Source organism: Oncorhynchus kisutch, linkage group LG4 (assembly GCF_002021735.2).
Source record: "Oncorhynchus kisutch isolate 150728-3 linkage group LG4, Okis_V2, whole genome shotgun sequence".
Classification (NCBI taxonomy): Eukaryota; Metazoa; Chordata; class Actinopteri; order Salmoniformes; family Salmonidae; genus Oncorhynchus; species Oncorhynchus kisutch.
In genome coordinates, this window is record NC_034177.2 from 70,153,248 (window position 1) to 70,171,059 (window position 17,812).

The 17,812-nt window shown below is 45.8% G+C and overlaps 1 protein-coding gene across 11 annotated transcripts in view; it reads right to left on the bottom strand.

Annotated features, from left to right (window-relative positions):
• Positions 1 to 17,812, bottom strand: part of LOC109906983 (regulating synaptic membrane exocytosis protein 1) — an 80,055-nt gene that overhangs the window by 41,310 nt on the left and 20,933 nt on the right. For 10 of the 11 annotated variants that reach the window (XM_031823533.1, XM_031823543.1, XM_031823539.1 and 7 more), the window contains exons 5-6: positions 9,427 to 9,674; positions 3,792 to 4,510 (exon numbers count right to left, since the gene is read on the bottom strand). In XM_031823533.1, coding sequence (XP_031679393.1) covers positions 3,792 to 4,510; positions 9,427 to 9,674 — 967 coding nt within the window. The remainder of the gene's footprint in view (positions 1 to 3,791; positions 4,511 to 9,426; positions 9,675 to 17,812) is intronic. The other variant, XM_031823542.1, reaches the window with a different exon arrangement.

Genomic DNA, 17,812 nt, shown 5'->3' on the forward strand with positions numbered 1-17,812 from the left:
GCCTTTAGTAGGGTGGTGGGCACTCTGCTCTCCCCAGTCTAACCTTGGCTTTAGTAGGGTGGTGGGCACTCTGCTCTCCCCAGTCTAACCTTGGCTTTAGTAGGGTGGTGGGCACTCTGCTCTCCCCAGTCTAACCTTGGCTTTAGTAGGGTGGTGGGGACTCTGCTCTCCCCAGTCTAACCTTGGCTTTAGTAGGGTGGTGGGCACTCTGCTCTCCCCAGTCTAACCTTGGCTTTAGTAGGGTGGTGGGCACTCTGCTCTCCCCAGTCTAACCTTGGCTTTAGTAGGTTCGTGGGCACTCTGCTCTCCCCAGTCTAACCTTGGCTTTAGTAGGGTGTGGGCACTCTGCTCTCCCCAGTCTAACCTTGGCTTTAGTAGGGTGGTGGGGACTCTGCTCTCCCCAGTCTAACCTTGGCTTTAGTAGGGTGGTTGGCACTCTGCTCTCCCCAGTCTAACCTTGGCTTTAGTAGGGTGGTGGGCACTCTGCTCTCCCCAGTCTAACCTTGGCTTTAGTAGGGTGGTGGGCACTCTGCTCTCCCCAGTCTAACCTTGGCTTTAGTAGGGTGGTGGGCACTCTGCTCTCCCCAGTCTAACCTTGGCTTTAGTAGGGTGGTGGGGACTCTGCTCTCCCCAGTCTAACCTTGGCTTTAGTAGGGTGGTGGGCACTCTGCTCTCCCCAGTCTAACCTTGGCTTTAGTAGGGTGGTGGGCACTCTGCTCTCCCCAGTCTAACCTTGGCTTTAGTAGGGTGGTGGGCACTCTGCTCTCCCCAGTCTAACCTTGGCTTTAGTAGGGTGGTGGGCACTCTGCTCTCCCCAGTCTAACCTTGGCTTTAGTAGGGTGGTGGGCACTCTGCTCTCCCCAGTCTAACCTTGGCTTTAGTAGGGTGGTGGGCACTCTGCTCTCCCCAGTCTAACCTTGGCTTTAGTAGGGTGGTGGGCACTCTGCTCTCCCAAGTCTAACCTTGGCTTTAGTAGGGTGGTGGGCACTCTGCTCTCCCCAGTCTAACCTTGGCTTTAGTAGGGTGGTGGGCACTCTGCTCTCCCCAGTCTAACCTTGGCTTTAGTAGGGTGGTGGGCACTCTGCTCTCCCCAGTCTAACCTTGGCTTTAGTAGGGTGGTGGGCACTCTGCTCTCCCCAGTCTAACCTTGGCTTTAGTAGGGTCGTGGGCACTCTGCTCTCCCCAGTCTAACCTTGCCTTTAGTAGGGTGGTGGGCACTCTGCTCTCCCCAGTCTAACCTTGGCTTTAGTAGGGTGGTGGGCACTCTGCTCTCCCCAGTCTAACCTTGGCTTTAGTAGGGTGGTGGGCACTCTGCTCTCCCCAGTCTAACCTTGGCTTTAGTAGGGTGGTGGGGACTCTGCTCTCCCCAGTCTAACCTTGGCTTTAGTAGGGTGGTGGGCACTCTGCTCTCCCCAGTCTAACCTTGGCTTTAGTAGGGTGGTGGGCACTCTGCTCTCCCCAGTCTAACCTTGGCTTTAGTAGGGTGGTGGGCACTCTGCTCTCCCCAGTCTAACCTTGGCTTTAGTAGGGTGGTGGGCACTCTGCTCTCCCCAGTCTAACCTTGGCTTTAGTAGGGTGGTGGGCACTCTGCTCTCCCCAGTCTAACCTTGGCTTTAGTAGCGTGGTGGGCACTCTGCTCTCCCCAGTCCGTCTATAGAGAGTGCTGCTCAAAGCACTGAGTACAATTTGTCAGCTTTGCCGTTTTAAACCCTCTGTCAAAGAGATAGAGAGAGAGAGAGAGACAGAGACAGAGACAGAGACAGAGACAGAGACAGAGACAGAGACAGAGACAGAGACAGAGACAGACAGAGAGAGAGACAGAGACAGAGAGACAGAGAGAGAGAGAGAGAGAGAGAGAGAGAGAGAGAGAGAGAGAGAGAGAGAGAGAGAGAGAGAGAGAGAGAGAGAGAGAGAGAGAGAGAGAGAGAGAGAGAGAGAGAGAGAGAGAGAGAGAGAGAGAGAGAGAGAGAGAGACAGAGAGAGAGAGACAGAGAGAGAGTGAGAGAGAGACAGAGAGACAGAGAGACAGAGAGAGAGAGAGACAGAGAGAGAGAGAGAGAGGGAGAGAGAGAGAGAGAGAGAGAGAGAGAGAGAGAGAGAGAGAGAGAGAGAGAGAGAGGGAATGTGTAATGTTTACTGTTAGTTTATTTCACTTTTGTATATTATCTACCTCACTTGCTTTGGCAATGTTAACACATGTTTCAAATGCCAATAAAGCCTAATGAATTGAATGGGAGGTGCATCTTGGGTTGATAGCAAGCCCCAAGCCTGATGGAGAGGAGAGGTGTGAGTGGATTATGACAGAGCTGTTTGTTCAATAAACACAATTGAGCACTTTAGATGTTTCTTATTGTTTTTGTTTGATGTATTCTGCTTAAAATCGTCCTAAAACTGAGCACATATGACTTTATTGCTTTATATGAAATGAAACCATCTCAAAATGTATCGCACAATTTCAGAAAATCTACCGCAAAATCAAGCATTTTTGGCCTCAGAAATCACAAAAAGATATTGAGAAAACCTGGAAGAACAGTTAAATATTTAGTCTTGCCCATTCACCCTCTGAAATGCACACATACACTATCCATGTCTCGATTGTCTAAAGGCTTAAAAATCCTTCTTTAACCCGTCTCCTCCCCTTCATCTACACTGATCGAAGTGGATTTAACAAGTGAGAACAATAAAGGATCATAGCTTTTACCTGGATTCACCTGGTCAGTCTGTCATGGAAAGAGCAGGCGTTCCTTAATGTTTTGCACATTCAGTGGATCCTAAACATACAGGATAACCGAGTCTGACTGTCTAGGCCTATAGTTTGTACTGTAGGACATACTAAGGTAAATAGCTAGGACAAGGCTAGGTACAGGGGCATGGTCCAAACTAAAATTAGTAGTCACATAGCTGAGACGATATTACAGAGGCATCGAGTGTTTGTTTCAATGGCTCCAGGGCTGCAGTCTGTGTCCTAGCTCAGTCAGGGTCACATGGGGTCAGGGCAGGGTAAACCTATCCTGAAACCCTCAGGCCAAGCCACAGCCGGAATATCATATACACAAAAGTGCACGCACACAAGCGCGTGCACACACACACAAGCGCGTGCACACACACACACACACACACACACACACACACACACACACACACACACACACACACACACACAACAGCCAAACCATATCCGCTGAATCATTTTACTGAACATGTTTGCTCAGGAGAAAACGATCTGAGATCAGGTACCATGATTACATTATATGTACACAATACATGAATATATAGACTCCAAGAACAGTCTTCCACATTAAGAGACAATTTGTCAAATACCACCATCTTTCATCTAATAATCTCATAAGAACAGCCTATGATTACTTACCTGTAATAAAGTAGAATGTGACCTCGAGTTCGGAATGTTACAATGAAGAAAGCAGACTGAGACTGAGCAGCTCACTAGTCACTACTATTTACAATCACCTGTGTGAGTGTGTGAGTGTGTTAAAAGGTGAGCACACACACATACTTTCTCACACCATGAGAGAGCCCTAAATTGTGCCCAGCATGTCTTCTAAACAAGAGAGTGCACAGTCTTACTACACACTCGTACCTCTTTCACTGCAGTGTGGGATGCATACAGTATCGGTAAGCTCTTTCCCAGAGTGGGAGGAAGCTGGCCCTAGCAGCTGATCTGAAGTTAGTGTTGCATTGTGGCCCTTCATGGTTATGGTTAAGATTTGGCGAGGTTAAGCTGAACGTAGATCTGTGTCTATGGGAAACTTGGACTCTGGAGACTCTCTCACCTCTCCTCTTACCTCTCCCACCTCTCTCGCTGACACTCTCAATCTCGGCGTCCTCACAGCTGCTGTACTCCGGCGTGGTCCCTCCCTCTTCCTCTGAGCTGCTGACAGATGTCTGTCTCTTCCCGGCACCGCCACGTTTTGACTTGTACGGCCGTGGCGGGGGCGGCCGCAGAGACTCTGACTGGTCCGAGCTGAGCGAATCATTGCGCAGCATGCTCTCAGCCTTGTCCCGTTTGGACCGGCGCAGGAGCGGATCCTGACCGAGGCCTGGGGCTGTCCCAGGGGGCTCCCTGAGTTCTGGGGGCTGGAGCTGTGGAGGGCCGAGGCCCTGTGGCCCCCTAGTGCCCCCCACCACCGTCCTCTGGTCCAGCATAGCCTCGGGCTGGCCCCCAATGCCCCCAACACTCTCAAACCCAATCCCCATCCCAACCCCCCTGCCTCGCCCCTGGGGCTGTAGAGGGTGCCTGCCCCCCAGTGGCTCCCCTGGCTGGGGCTGGGCTAAATGTTGGGGGGCGTGGGGGTCTATGTGGTAGCCCTCCTCTGTCCATCGGGGGACCCCCACAGGATCATGTTCCAGAGAGCGGCCCTTACTCAGCCGCCGGCCCTCCCTCCGGTCCCGCTCCCATTGGTCCCGGTCCACTGACACCTGGGTATGGAGTCTGGGGTGACCCGGCCGACGCTCACCTCGACCTTTAATGTTCTGATCGCCCGGCTTTCTCCTGGTGGGTGAAGGAGAGAGAACGAGAGCGAGAGAGAGAACGGATTAGGTGTATGTCAGTTTAGAGTAAGGTTTAAGTAGGTTAAAATAAAATTGTATTGGTTGAGTATACACATATTGCAGATGTTATCGCAGGTGCTAGCTCCAACAGTGTAGTAATACCTAACAATACCTAACAATACAAATTCCCAAAATAAAAATAAATGAAATTCAGAACGAGCAATGCCAGAGTCTGGAATATAAATATATACACTGTATTCTGAAAATATTCTGGCCCCTTGACTTTTTCCACATTTTATTAAGGTGCAGCCTTATTCTAAAATTGATTAAATTATTTGTATCAATCTACACACAACACCTCATAATGACAAAGCGAAAATAGGTGTTTAGAAATGTTGCAAATTTATTACAAATAAAATACAGAAATACCTTATTTACATAAGTATTCAGACCCTTTTCTATGAGACACGAAATTGAGCTCAGGTGCATCCTGTTTCCATTAATCATCCATGAGATGTTTTTACAACTTGATTGGAGTCCACCTGTGGTAAATTAAATTAATTGGAAATGATTTGGAAAGGCACACACCTGTCTATATAAGGTCCCACAGTTGACAGTGTATGTCAGAACAAAACCAAGCCATGAGGTCAAGGAATTGTCCATAGAGCTCCGATACAGGAATGTTTCGAGGCACGGATCTGGGGCTGGGTACCAAAACATTTCTGCAGCTTTGAAGGTCCCCAAGAACACAGTGGCCTCCATCATTCTGAAATCGAAGAAGTTTAGAACCACCAAGACTCTTCCTAGAGCTGGCCGCCCGGTCGAACTGAGCAATCGGGGGAGAAGGGCCTTGGTCAGGGAGGTGACTCTGACAGAGCTCCAGGGATGGGAGGATCTTCCAAAAGGACAACCATCTCTGCAGCACCACCAATCAGTCCTTTATGGTATAGTTGCCAGACGGAAGCCACTCCTTAGTAAAAGGCACAACGGCCCACTTGGAGTTTGCTAAGAGGCATCTAAAGGACGGACCATAAGTAACAAGATTCTCAGGTCTGATGAAACCAAGATTGAACTCTTTTGCCTGAATGCCAAGCGCCCCGTGTGGAGAAAACCTGGCACCATCCCTACGGTGAAGCATGGTGGTTGCAGCATCATGCTGTGGGGATTTTTTTCAGAGGCAGGGACTGGGAGACTAGTCAGGATCGAGGGAAAGATGAACGGAGCCAAGTACAGAAAGATCCTTGATGAGCGCTCAGGACCTCAGACTGGGGCGAAGGTTCACCTTCCAATAGGACAACAACCCTAAGTACACAGTAGGGGTCGACCGATCATGATTTTTCAACGCCGATACCGATTATTGCAGGACCACAAAAAGCCGATACCGATTAATTGGACAATTTTTAGATATATATATTTGTAATAATGACAATTACAACAATACTGAATGAACAATGAACACTTTTATTTTAACTTAATATAATACATAAATAAAATCATTTTAGTCTCAAATAAATAATGAAACATGTTCAATTTGGTTTAAATAATGCAAAAACACAATGTTAGAGAAGAAAGTAAAAGTGCAATATGTGCCATGTAAAAAAGCTAACGTTTAAATTCCTTGCTCAGAACATGAGAACATATGAAAGCTGGTGGTTCCTTTTAACATGAGTCTTCAATATTCCCAGTTAAGACTTTTTACGTTGTAGTTTTTATAGGAATTTTAGGACTATTTTCACGATACCATTTGTATTTCATATACCTTTGACTATTGGATGTTCTTATAGGCAGTTTAGTATTGCCAGCCTAATCTCGGCAGTTGATAGGCTTGAAGTCATAAACAGCACTGTGCTTCAATGATTGAGCTGCTGGCAAACGCAGTAAAGTGCTGTTTGAATGAATGCTTACGAGCCTGCTGCTGCCGATCACTGCTCGATCAAATCATATACTTAAATTATAATAAACACACAGAAATACGAGCCTTTGGTCATTAATATGGTCAAATACGGAAACTCTCATTTCGAAAACAAAACGCTTATTCTTTCAGTGAAATTCGGAACTGTTCCGTATTTTATAGAACGGATGGCAACCCTAATTCTAAATATTGCTATTACATTGCACAACCTTCAATGTTGTGTCATAATTATGTAAAATGCAGGCATATTAATTACGGTCTTTGTTAGGAAGAAATGGTCTTCACACAGTTCGCAACGAGCCAGGCGGCCCAAACTGCTGCATGTACCCTGACTCTGTTTGCACTGAACACAAGAGAAATGACACAATTTCCGTAGTTAATATTGCCTGCTAACATGAATTTCTATTAACTACATATGCAGGTAAAAAAAAATATGTATTTATGTATTGATTTTAAGAAAAGTATTGATGTTCATGGTTAAGTACATTTGTGCAACGATTGTGCTTTTATTAATTCATCACCCATTTGGCGAAGTTGAAGTAGGCTGTGATTCAAAGAAAAATTAACAGACACCGCATTGATTATATGCAACGCAGAACAAGCTAGCTAACCTAGTAATATCATCAACCATGTGTAGTTAATTAGTGATTATGTGAATATTGATTGTTTTTTATAAGATAAGTTTAATGCTAGCTAGAAACTACCTTGGCTCCTTGCAGCCACAAGGTCCCTTTGATGCTGCACTCACGTAACAGGTGATCAGCCTGCCACGCAGTCTCCTCATGGATTGCAATGTAATCGGCCATAATCGACGCCCAAAAAGGCTGATTACCGATTGTTATGAAAACTTGAAATCAGCCCTAATTAATCGGCCAACCCGATTAATCGGTCGACCTCTAGTACACAGCAAAAACAACGCAGGAGTGTCTTAGGGACAAGTTAATGTCATTGAGTGGCCCAGCCAGACCCCGGACTTGAACCCGATTTAACGTAGGGGGCAGCATTCGGAATTATGGATGAAAAGTGTGCCCAAATTAAACTGCCTGCTACTCAGGCCCAGAAGATAGGATATGCATATAATAATGCATATAATATAGTAGATTTGGATAGAAAACACTCTAAAGTTTCCAAAACTGTTAAAAGAATGTCTGTGAGTATAACAGAACTCATATGGCAGGCGAAAACCCAAAGAAAATCCAACCAGGAAGTACTATTATTTTGAAAGGCTGTTTTTCCATTGAAAGCCTATCCACCATACAAAGACTTAGGACCCAGTTCACAGTCTCTATGGCTTCCTCTACACGTGGCCAGTCTTTAGGCATTGTTTCAGGCTTTTACTCTGAAAAATGAGGGAGATACAGCACTTTCAATCAGTGGCTAGTGGAAATTTCCATTCCTCAGCCATGCGCCTTTTCGTCTGGACTTAGTGCATTCCGATTACTGGACAAAACACGCAAACAAAAAGGAGGTATTTGGTCATAAAGAGGGACATTATCGAACAAAACAAACATTAATTGTCTAACATGGAGACCTGGGAGTGCCACCAGATGAAGATCTTCAAAGGTTAGTGATTCATTTTTATCTCTTTCTGCTTTTTGTGACTCCTCTCTTTGGCTGGAAAAATGGCTCTATGGTTTTCTGTGACTAGGTGCTGACCTAACATAATCGCATGGTGAAGCCGTTTCGCAGGAAAGCCGTTTAGCAGTAAAGCCTTTTTGAAATCGGACACTGTGGTTGGATTTACAATAAGTTTATCTTGAAAATGGTGGATAATACTTGTATGTTTGAGGAATTTTAATTATTGTATTTCTGTTGTTTTGAATTTGGCACCCTTCAACGTCTCTGGCTGTTGTTGAGGTGGGACGCTACCAGAGAGGTTAACATCTCTGGAGAGTCCTGAAAATAGCTGTGCAGCGACGGTCCTCATCCAACCTGACAGAGCTTGAGAGGATCTGCAGAGAAGAATGGGAGAAACTCCCCAAATACAGGTGTGCCAAGCTTGTAGCGTCATACCCAGGAAGGCTTGAGGCTGTAGTCACTGCCAAAGGTGCTTCAACAAAGTACTGAGTAAAAGGTCTGAATACTTATATAAATGTGATACATTTGCAAACATTTCTAAAAACCTGTTTTTGCTTTGTCATTATGGGCTATTGTGTGTAGATTGATGAGGGGGGGGAAACAATTGAATCAATTTTAGAATAAGGCTGTTATGTAACAAAATGTGGAAAAAGTGAAGGGGTCTGAATACTTTCCAAGTATTGTATATGATGGTGTGTATGGACAGTATATGAATATAAAAAAGGTGTGTACAGTAGAAGTTAAATAGGATGATGCCTTGACTAGAATACAGTATATATGTACACTGAGTAAACTGAGTTTAAGAACACCTTCCTAATGTTGAGTTTGGGGCATGCCCTCTACAAGGTGTTGAAAGCGTTCTACAGGGATGCTGGCCCATGTTGACTCCAAAGCTTCCCACAGTTGTGTTAAGTTGGCTGGATGTCCTTTGGGTGGTTGGACCATTCTTGATACACACGGGAAACTGTTGAGTGTGAAAAACCCAGCAGCGTTGCAGTTCTTGACAAAAAACGGTGTGTCTGGCACCTACTACTATATCCTATTCAAAGGCACTTGAATATTTTGTCTTGCCCATTCACCCTCTGAATGGCACACATCCACAATCCATGTCTCAAATTGTCTCAAGGGTTAAAAATCCCTCTTTAACCCGTCTCCTCCCCTTTATTTACACTGATTGAAGTGATTGATGTCATTTAACAAGTGACATCAATATGGGATCATAGCTTTCACCTGGATTCACCTGGTCAGTCTGTGTCATCAAACAAACTGTTGTTCTTAATTTTCTTCTATTCTTAGTGTACATATGAAGTATGTAAACATTATTAAAGTGACCAGTGTTCAATGACTATGTACATAAGGCAGCAGTCACTAAGGAGCAGTGTAGAGGTTACAGGTCAACCATTTGTGCGTTCATGGCCAGGGCTTACGGCGGCTCGCTACGTGAGCGGGGGTCCATTCCGGGTGCCAGTCCTGGGTCACCGGGGTGATTGGGGTCGAGGGGCCCCAGGGGGACTTGGAAGTGGGAACGGAGCTTCTTGTCACCGGGGTTCAGACCACAAATGGCCGGGTCACTGATGCCTGAGCCTAGACCTGGCTTCCCTGGACCTGAGAACCACTCCCCTGGCTTAGTGAGGATCTCCTGCTGCTTACGGCAGTTATTACACACCCACATCACCTGGAGGGAGAGGTTATAACACTGTTATTACACACCCACATCACCTGGAGGGATAGGTTATAACACAGTTATTACCCAGCCACATCACCTGGAGGGAGAGGTTATAACACAGTTATTACCCACCTACATCACCTGGAGGGAGAGGTTATAACACAGTTATTAACAAGCCACATCACCTGGAGGGAGAGGTTATAACACAGTTATTACCCAGCCACATCACCTGGAGGGAGAGGTTATAACACAGTAATTACCCACCCACATCACCTGGAGGGAGAGGCTATAACACAGTTATTACCTAGCCACATCACCTGGAGGGAGAGGTTATAACACAGTTATTACCTAGCCACATCACCTGGAGGGAGAGGTTATAACACAGTTATTACCTAGCCACATCACCTGGAGGGAGAGGTTATAACACAGTTATTACACACCCACATCACCTGGAGGGAGAGGTTATAACACAGTTATTACCCAGCCACGTCACCTGGAGGGAGAGGTTATAACACAGTTATTACCCAGCCACATCACCTGGAGGGAGAGGTTATAACACAGTTATTACCCAGCCACATCACCTGGAGGGAGAGGTTATAACACAGTTATTACCCAGCCACATCACCTGGAGGGAGAGGTTATAACACAGTTATTACACACCCACATCACCTGGAGGGAGAGGTTATAACACAGTATTACCTGGCCACATCACCTGGAGGGAGAGGTTATAACACAGTTATTACACACCCACATCACCTGGAGGGAGAGGTTATAACACAGTATTACCCGGCCACACCACCTGGAGGGAGAGGTTATAACACAGTATTACCCGGCCACACCACCTGGAGGGAGAGGTTATAACACAGTATTACCCGGCCACATCACCTGGAGGGAGAGGTTATAACACAGTTATTACCCAGCCACATCACCTGGAGGGAGAGGTTATAACACAGTAATTACCCAGCCACATCACCTGGAGGGAGAGGTTATAACACAGTTATTACCTAGCCACATCACCTGGAGGGAGAGGTTATAACACAGTTATTACACACCCACATCACCTGGAGGGAGAGGTTTAACACAGTTATTACCCAGCCACGTCACCTGGAGGGAGAGGTTATAACACAGTTATTACCCAGCCACATCACCTGGAGGGAGAGGTTATAACACAGTTATTACCCAGCCACATCACCTGGAGGGAGAGGTTATAACACAGTTATTACACACCCACATCACCTGGAGGGAGAGGTTATAACACAGTATTACCTGGCCACATCACCTGGAGGGAGAGGTTATAACACAGTTATTACACACCCACATCACCTGGAGGGAGAGGTTATAACACAGTATTACCCGGCCACACCACCTGGAGGGAGAGGTTATAACACAGTATTACCCGGCCACACCACCTGGAGGGAGAGGTTATAACACAGTATTACCCGGCCACATCACCTGGAGGGAGAGGTTATAACACAGTATTACCCGGCCACACCACCTGGAGGAAATTGATACATAGAGTACTGCATTTGTTTGTTAAAATCTAAATCATTTACATGGATATAATTACTTAAAGCCCAAGTTGCTTTATCAATAGTCGGTTAGCAACTTACTTGGTACATATTGTATTGAATATCACATGAGAACAGCATTGTGTTGTGTATCGTGAGTAGCTATTATTATCACAAGTAATTAAGATAAGCACTGAGCCAATTTGAATAGTGACAGACCAACTGTAGAGTTCAGCATCAAACACAAACTATGGCTTAGAAACAGACAGAGAGGAATCAGGGGGGACCCGCTACTCTGTTCACCAGATTCCATAAGACTCCCTGATGGCTCCTTAAAGAGAACTAAGATAAAACACCTTGGCATGTTCCATATTTTCCCTCTCTCTCCCCCTCTCGTCCCCTTTCTCTCACTCTCTCCCCCTCTCTCCTCCTCCAGATTGCTTTTGATTAAAAAGCCACAAAAGCCGAGGAGAAAACAGCCACACACCAACGCAGTTATATTTATCCCACCATCCACAAGGCAGGCAGGCAGGCACACACGCACACACACACACACACACACACACACACACACACACACACACACACACACACACACACACAGTGCTTTGCTGAAGATATACACCAGCCCACCGATTCCTCCTGCCAGACCTAAGTAGCCAATCCCTGCCAGACCCAAGCAGCAGATCTGTGCCAGCACCAAGCATAGATCTCCCGCCTTGCCTGCTGCTGCAACATAGCGCCAGAACACACACACAATCCCTGACAGGGCAACCCTCCAACAGAACACACACTCCATGAGCGCACAGTCACATATGTCTCCTGACACCTCCACTGCTGCTGTCCTAGTTTATCACACAACAGACAACTTTACTAGTCAGCTATAGTGGCACCGATCGTTCCCAGTTGAAAGTTTACGTTAATGTGGGTGACACTTTCCATAAGACACCTGTGTACAATGTTTTTATAGTGCTTAGTATGGTCTATAGTGCATTATTAGAATGCTTAAATGTGTAAGTGCCATTTCCCCTCTCTCTCAAGTATTTTTAGCCAGATCCTTAATTGGTATGTCAAATTTGATGTTCCTTTTGATGGCATAGAAGGCCCTTCTTGCCTTATCTCTCAGATCGTTCACAGCTTTGTGGAAGTTACCTGTGGCATACGAGGTATGTATAGTTGTTTGTGTGCTCTAGCGCAAAGGTGTCTAGATGGAATTTGTATTTGTGGTCCTGGCTCCTGGACCTTTTTTGGAACATCATTATTTTTCTCTCTCTGTCTCTCTCTCTGTCTCTCTCTGTCTCTCTCTGTCTCTCTCTGTCTCTCTTTGTCTCTCTTTGTCTCTCTTTGTCTCTCTCTGTCTCTCTCTCTCTCTGTCTCTCTCTGTCTCTCTCTCTCTCTCTGTCTCTCTCTCTCTCTGTCTGTCTCTCTCTGTCTCTCTCTGTCTCTCTCTGTCTCTCTCTGTCTCTCTCTGTCTCTCTCTCTGTCTCTCTCTGTCTCTCTTTGTCTCTCTTTGTCTCTCTCTGTCTCTCTCTCTGTCTCTCTCTGTCTCTCTCTGTCTCTCTTTGTCTCTCTCTGTCTCTCTTTGTCTCTCTCTGTCTCTCTCTGTCTCTCTTTGTCTCTCTCTGTCTCTCTCTGTCTCTCTCTGTCTCTCTCTGTCTCTCTCTGTCTCTCTCTCTCTTTTTGTATCACTCCCTTTTCTTTTTCCATCTTATTTTAGTATAAACAACCGCTCCAAACCCCAGTCTGACCCAGCATGTGACATTTAACATCTGACACCTCACATAAATGTTTTTCTACTACTGACACACACACGCACACATATTCACACACACACAGGGATCTGCACTAAATCAGACTCACAATCCACAACAGTCAGATGTGGGTGAACCCTTGCAGTACATGATTAGAAAGGCACTCTATAATCCTGTGTGTGTGTGTGCGTGTGTGTGTATGTGTGTGTGTGTGTGTGTGTGTGTGTGCATGCGTGTGTGTGTGTGTGAGAGAGAGAGTGAAAAAAAAGGCCAACAATATATGTTCCGAGGTCACCGCTGACAAGAAACTTTGGCCAACATTGAAAATGCTCATGCACCATTTTGCCTCACATCTGGACCTTGCATCACTAATTAAGGTCCAGATGACACCAATACAAATGGACAACATTTGCGAGGCAGTGCAGGACCCTAAGAACTGCTGTTTTTCCATGGAAGCCACAGATAATCCAGGAGTAATCCTGGTATTAGATCACCCTCTGATAGGAGGCAGCCAGTCGGCTGGATGGAGTCATAGTCGGGCAGATTGCAGCAAACACAAAGCCTTTACACACACTCCCACTTCCAACAGCAACATAGCACATGACCAGAAGAAACCCCAGAGACTAGAGACAGAGAAAGAGAGAGAGAGAACAAGAGAGACAGAGCTAGAGACAGAGAGCTAGAGACAGAGAGCTAGAGACAGAGAGCTAGAGACAGAGAGCTAGAGACAGAGATCTAGAGACAGAGACAGAGTCAGAAGGGAAGCAGCATGTAATGTGAGCAGAAGAAACCCCCAGAGACTAGATAGTGAGTGAGTGCGTGTCTGTGTGTGTGCATGAGTGAGTGTAGAACAACAATGAAAAATGCAGTGCTGAAATCTCAGAGATTCTATTGTATTGCTGCTGGTTCCTGGAAAGACTAACGCACTCTGTAACCATAGTTACCGTATGTCTGTCTTCAGGTACCCCTGAGAAAGGTCAACAAAAGGTCAGCCTCTATAGTGGAACTAAATGCTTTACCACAGTAGAGTACATTATAAAAGAGAATGCTCATTCCCTAGTAACATACATAGCAACGACATCTAGATAACAAGAATAAATGGAATAGCCAAACGAGCCTGTGTTGTGTTTATTGTTTGGCATTTGTGACAGTATTTGAATGATCATGCGGTGTCAACATGTGGGTTATTTTCTTTCCAAGTAAATTGCGCTAAAAGTCTTTCTAATTGTAGTGGAAGAGGATTATAGCCATTATACTGGCTGGTTTCCTAAAGAGGAGAGTTCAGGATAGAAGACTAAAGTCACTGGATAACTGGATTCATAGGGGTTGAGAGGTCAAAAGTCTGACTGGTGACCGACTGGTTTCCTCCTACAGGGGTGTCAGACCCCTCCCTGGGGGGGGGTCAGTGACTAGCTCATTATCACACTAATTACCAGCTACATCATTTGGCTAATGACCATCCAATCAAAAGGTGATCAGAGCCTCTGGGTGGGGCTGTGGGGAACTGGGATGCCCCTGATTTATCAACTCCTCGCCAAGCACTCAAATAGTTGAATTGGGTGTGTTAGTGCTGGGTTAGAACAAACATGTGTACAGTCTGAATTGAGAAACCCTGCTCTAGCCTACCCAGCCGGCCCCTGCACCATCTATACAATGTACTGTGCTATAATGTGAATCTTGATTCCATTGACTAGTGTGAAGGGAACAGGCGAGGACCATGAGTAGTGAGTCACTGTCATCGTGTCCTCACAGGTGAGATGGATGGGGTTTCCCTCCAGGGGCAAGGGGGCGGTCTGACAAGGGCACGTTCACAATGACAGCTTGACGTACGGAGGCAGCAACAAGCAATGCACTACCCATAATTCAGTGGGCTATAAATCCTAGGGAAGGATGAAAGAGTGCCACAAAGGAGATGAGTGTCCATTGGGGCTGTACATAAGCACACCCAGACCCCCCCCCCCCCCCCCTAGATCACACACACAAATGCACACACACACACACTAAGTGACAGTACATATGGTAAACAAACACTCAAATTCTATCACACCCAGACCCATCCACGCAGAAACACACACACACACACACACACACACACACACACACACACGTGGGCCATATCGACTGTTAAACACCGGATCAATAGTGTAAATAATTTACTTTGGGTCTCTGCTGATGTTGCAAAAGCCTACCTCTGTGTGTGTGTGTGTGTGTGTGTGTGTGTGTGTGTGTGTGTGTGTGTGTGTGTGTGTGTGTGTGTGTGTGTGTTGGGCCAGACATAGGTTTCCCTCTGACAAGGCATCAGTGGGTCGATACCCAGGACAAGTTTAGGCTTGCTCCCCCTCCCAGTACAGGTTTTTTTGTGAATTAAACCGGATGATCTATGAATGTGCGTGTGTACGTGTGTGTGAGTGTGTGCATGTGCGGCTGGGACTGGTCTCACTCGCACTGGGAGTGTGTTTATTTTTTAATGTGCCCTCACACATTCACACACACACTCTCCCCAAGGATGCACTCACTCACACACACACACACACACACACACACACACACACACACACACACACACACACATGCTAGACACACATCACAGCTGCTGTTACAAGACTCTTATTTACTATTATTATTAATTCACAATTTAAACACTTGCCCCCCAATCCCCCTTCCCTAATACATGTGTAAATATTGGATCATAAATTGGGCCTTCCTGTATTATACTTATAATACAGCGGTCTCAGCCTCCAGTATTTATGCTGCAATAGTTTATGTGTCGGGGGGCTAGGGTCAGTCTGTTATATCTGGAGTATTTCTCCTGTCTTATCTCTCTCTCTCGGAGGAGGACCTGTGCCCTAGGACCATGCCTCAGGACTACCTGGCCTGATGACTCCTTGCTGTCCCCAGTTCACTTGGTTATGCTGCTGCTCCAGGTTCAACTTTTCTGCCTATGGCTATGGAACACTGATCTGTTCACTGGACGTGCTACCTCGTCCCAGACCTGCTGTTTTGGACTCTCTCTCTACCGCACCTGCTGTCTCTAACTCTGAGTGATCGGCTATGAAAAGCCACCTGACATTTACTCCTGAGGTGCTGACCTGTTGCACCCTCTACAACCACTGTGATTATTATTATCTGACCCTGTTGGTCATCTATGAACATTTTAACATCTTGGCCATGTACTGTTATAATCTCCACCCGGCACAGCCAGAAGAGGACTGACCACCCCTCATAGCCTGGTTCCTCTCTAGGTTTCTTCCTAGGTTCCGGCCTTTCTAGGGTGTTTATCCTAGCCACCGTGCTTCTACATCTGCATTGCTTGCTGTTTGGGGTTTTATGCTGGATTTATGTACAGCACTTTGTGACATCGGCTGATGTAAGAATGGCTTTATAAATACATTTGATTGATTGATAAACTTATGCTGACATGTTTATTCTAGTCCACTGATCCATTTACTTTATGTTCATATTGTTACGTTTGATTATTTATTATTTTTGTTGCATTGCCGAAGGAATCTGTATAATGGTGTATACCATGTGTATCCTGCACATTGGACTAATACAACTTGAAAGTACTACTGTAATGCCATAGAGGACAGGAAGTCTACTGTACTTCTGCCTGTCTCCACTAGATGTCTCTGTGCTGCAGTGTGTTGGTTCAATCTCACCTGGTACTGGCCACAGGGATGGAGGGGCTCCTGGACAGATCTAGGATCAGTTTGACCCAAATCATAGCCTTACAAACTTGTACCCTGAGAAACTATGAGTAGTCTTTTGCAGCCAATCTGTTTATTTAATTAATGAAATTTGGGTTAATTTCAATTGAGCCGAAATATACTGGTTCCTTCAGGTTCAATTGATACAATATAATATAGGCTTCATCAAATGTGATAATGTACGTATGGCTTGTATCTATATGTGTGACACAACAGGAGGATCCCGAGAGGTAGCTCTGCCTCAGGTCCCAGTCAATGAGACATTTCAATGAAGTGAATGAATGGCGGAGCGGAGCGAGACTAGAGACTGAGATCAATAGCAATCATGAGGTGCTGTTGCGCTCCGAGGAGATGACACATGGATGTGTGTTTCTGTATCTCAGCCAAACTGCTGCAGGGAGAGACACTTGGTGTACACACTGAACGCTACCCTGAGACGGTCTCAAACACTGATGTGACTACGTTCTAAAAACAGCCTAGGATGTTACAATGAGAGGGAAAGAGGGAGAGAGGGAAGGGGGAGAGAATGCATACTCTCTTGGGAGATAAATCAGACGTCAGAAAAATGTTTTCTGTGTGAAACACTTGGCTTACGCACAAACACAGATTTCACCATGAGATCCGCCATCATTGTAGATCTGACAAATGTATTTGTATTTTTTTATTTTTTATGTTCAATGTTGGACATAAAACATTGTAAAATCACCAGGAATTAGGTAGAACTCAATTCCGGCCAACTGACCTTCCACTCAAGGAAAAATCGGCCCATGGCTGAATGTAATTGGGAACACCTGCTGTAGATAATGGTCACTGCTTCTCATTAGCCACAACATATATAGACTACGCAAGCTATAAACAGTGACTGCATGCATACATAGGCCATACATAGGGGATACATAGGGGATACATAGGGGATACATAGGGGATACATAGTCTCAACGTAGGAGCTTTCTCTTTTTTCAAACCCCATCTAGGGGTTAGACATTGGGGCAACACAAACAATATGCAGAGTCCCCACAACCTACACTCCAGGCTACGTAGTCAATGCATAGGGCTACACAGGTCATACACAGGGCTTACACGTTCTACTCAGTTACAGCTTGTACTGCCAAAGCCTCATTCGAGTCAGTGCTGTTGTACTGTGCTGTACGGGGGTTGGTGGATACTAGTGTCTACACTAC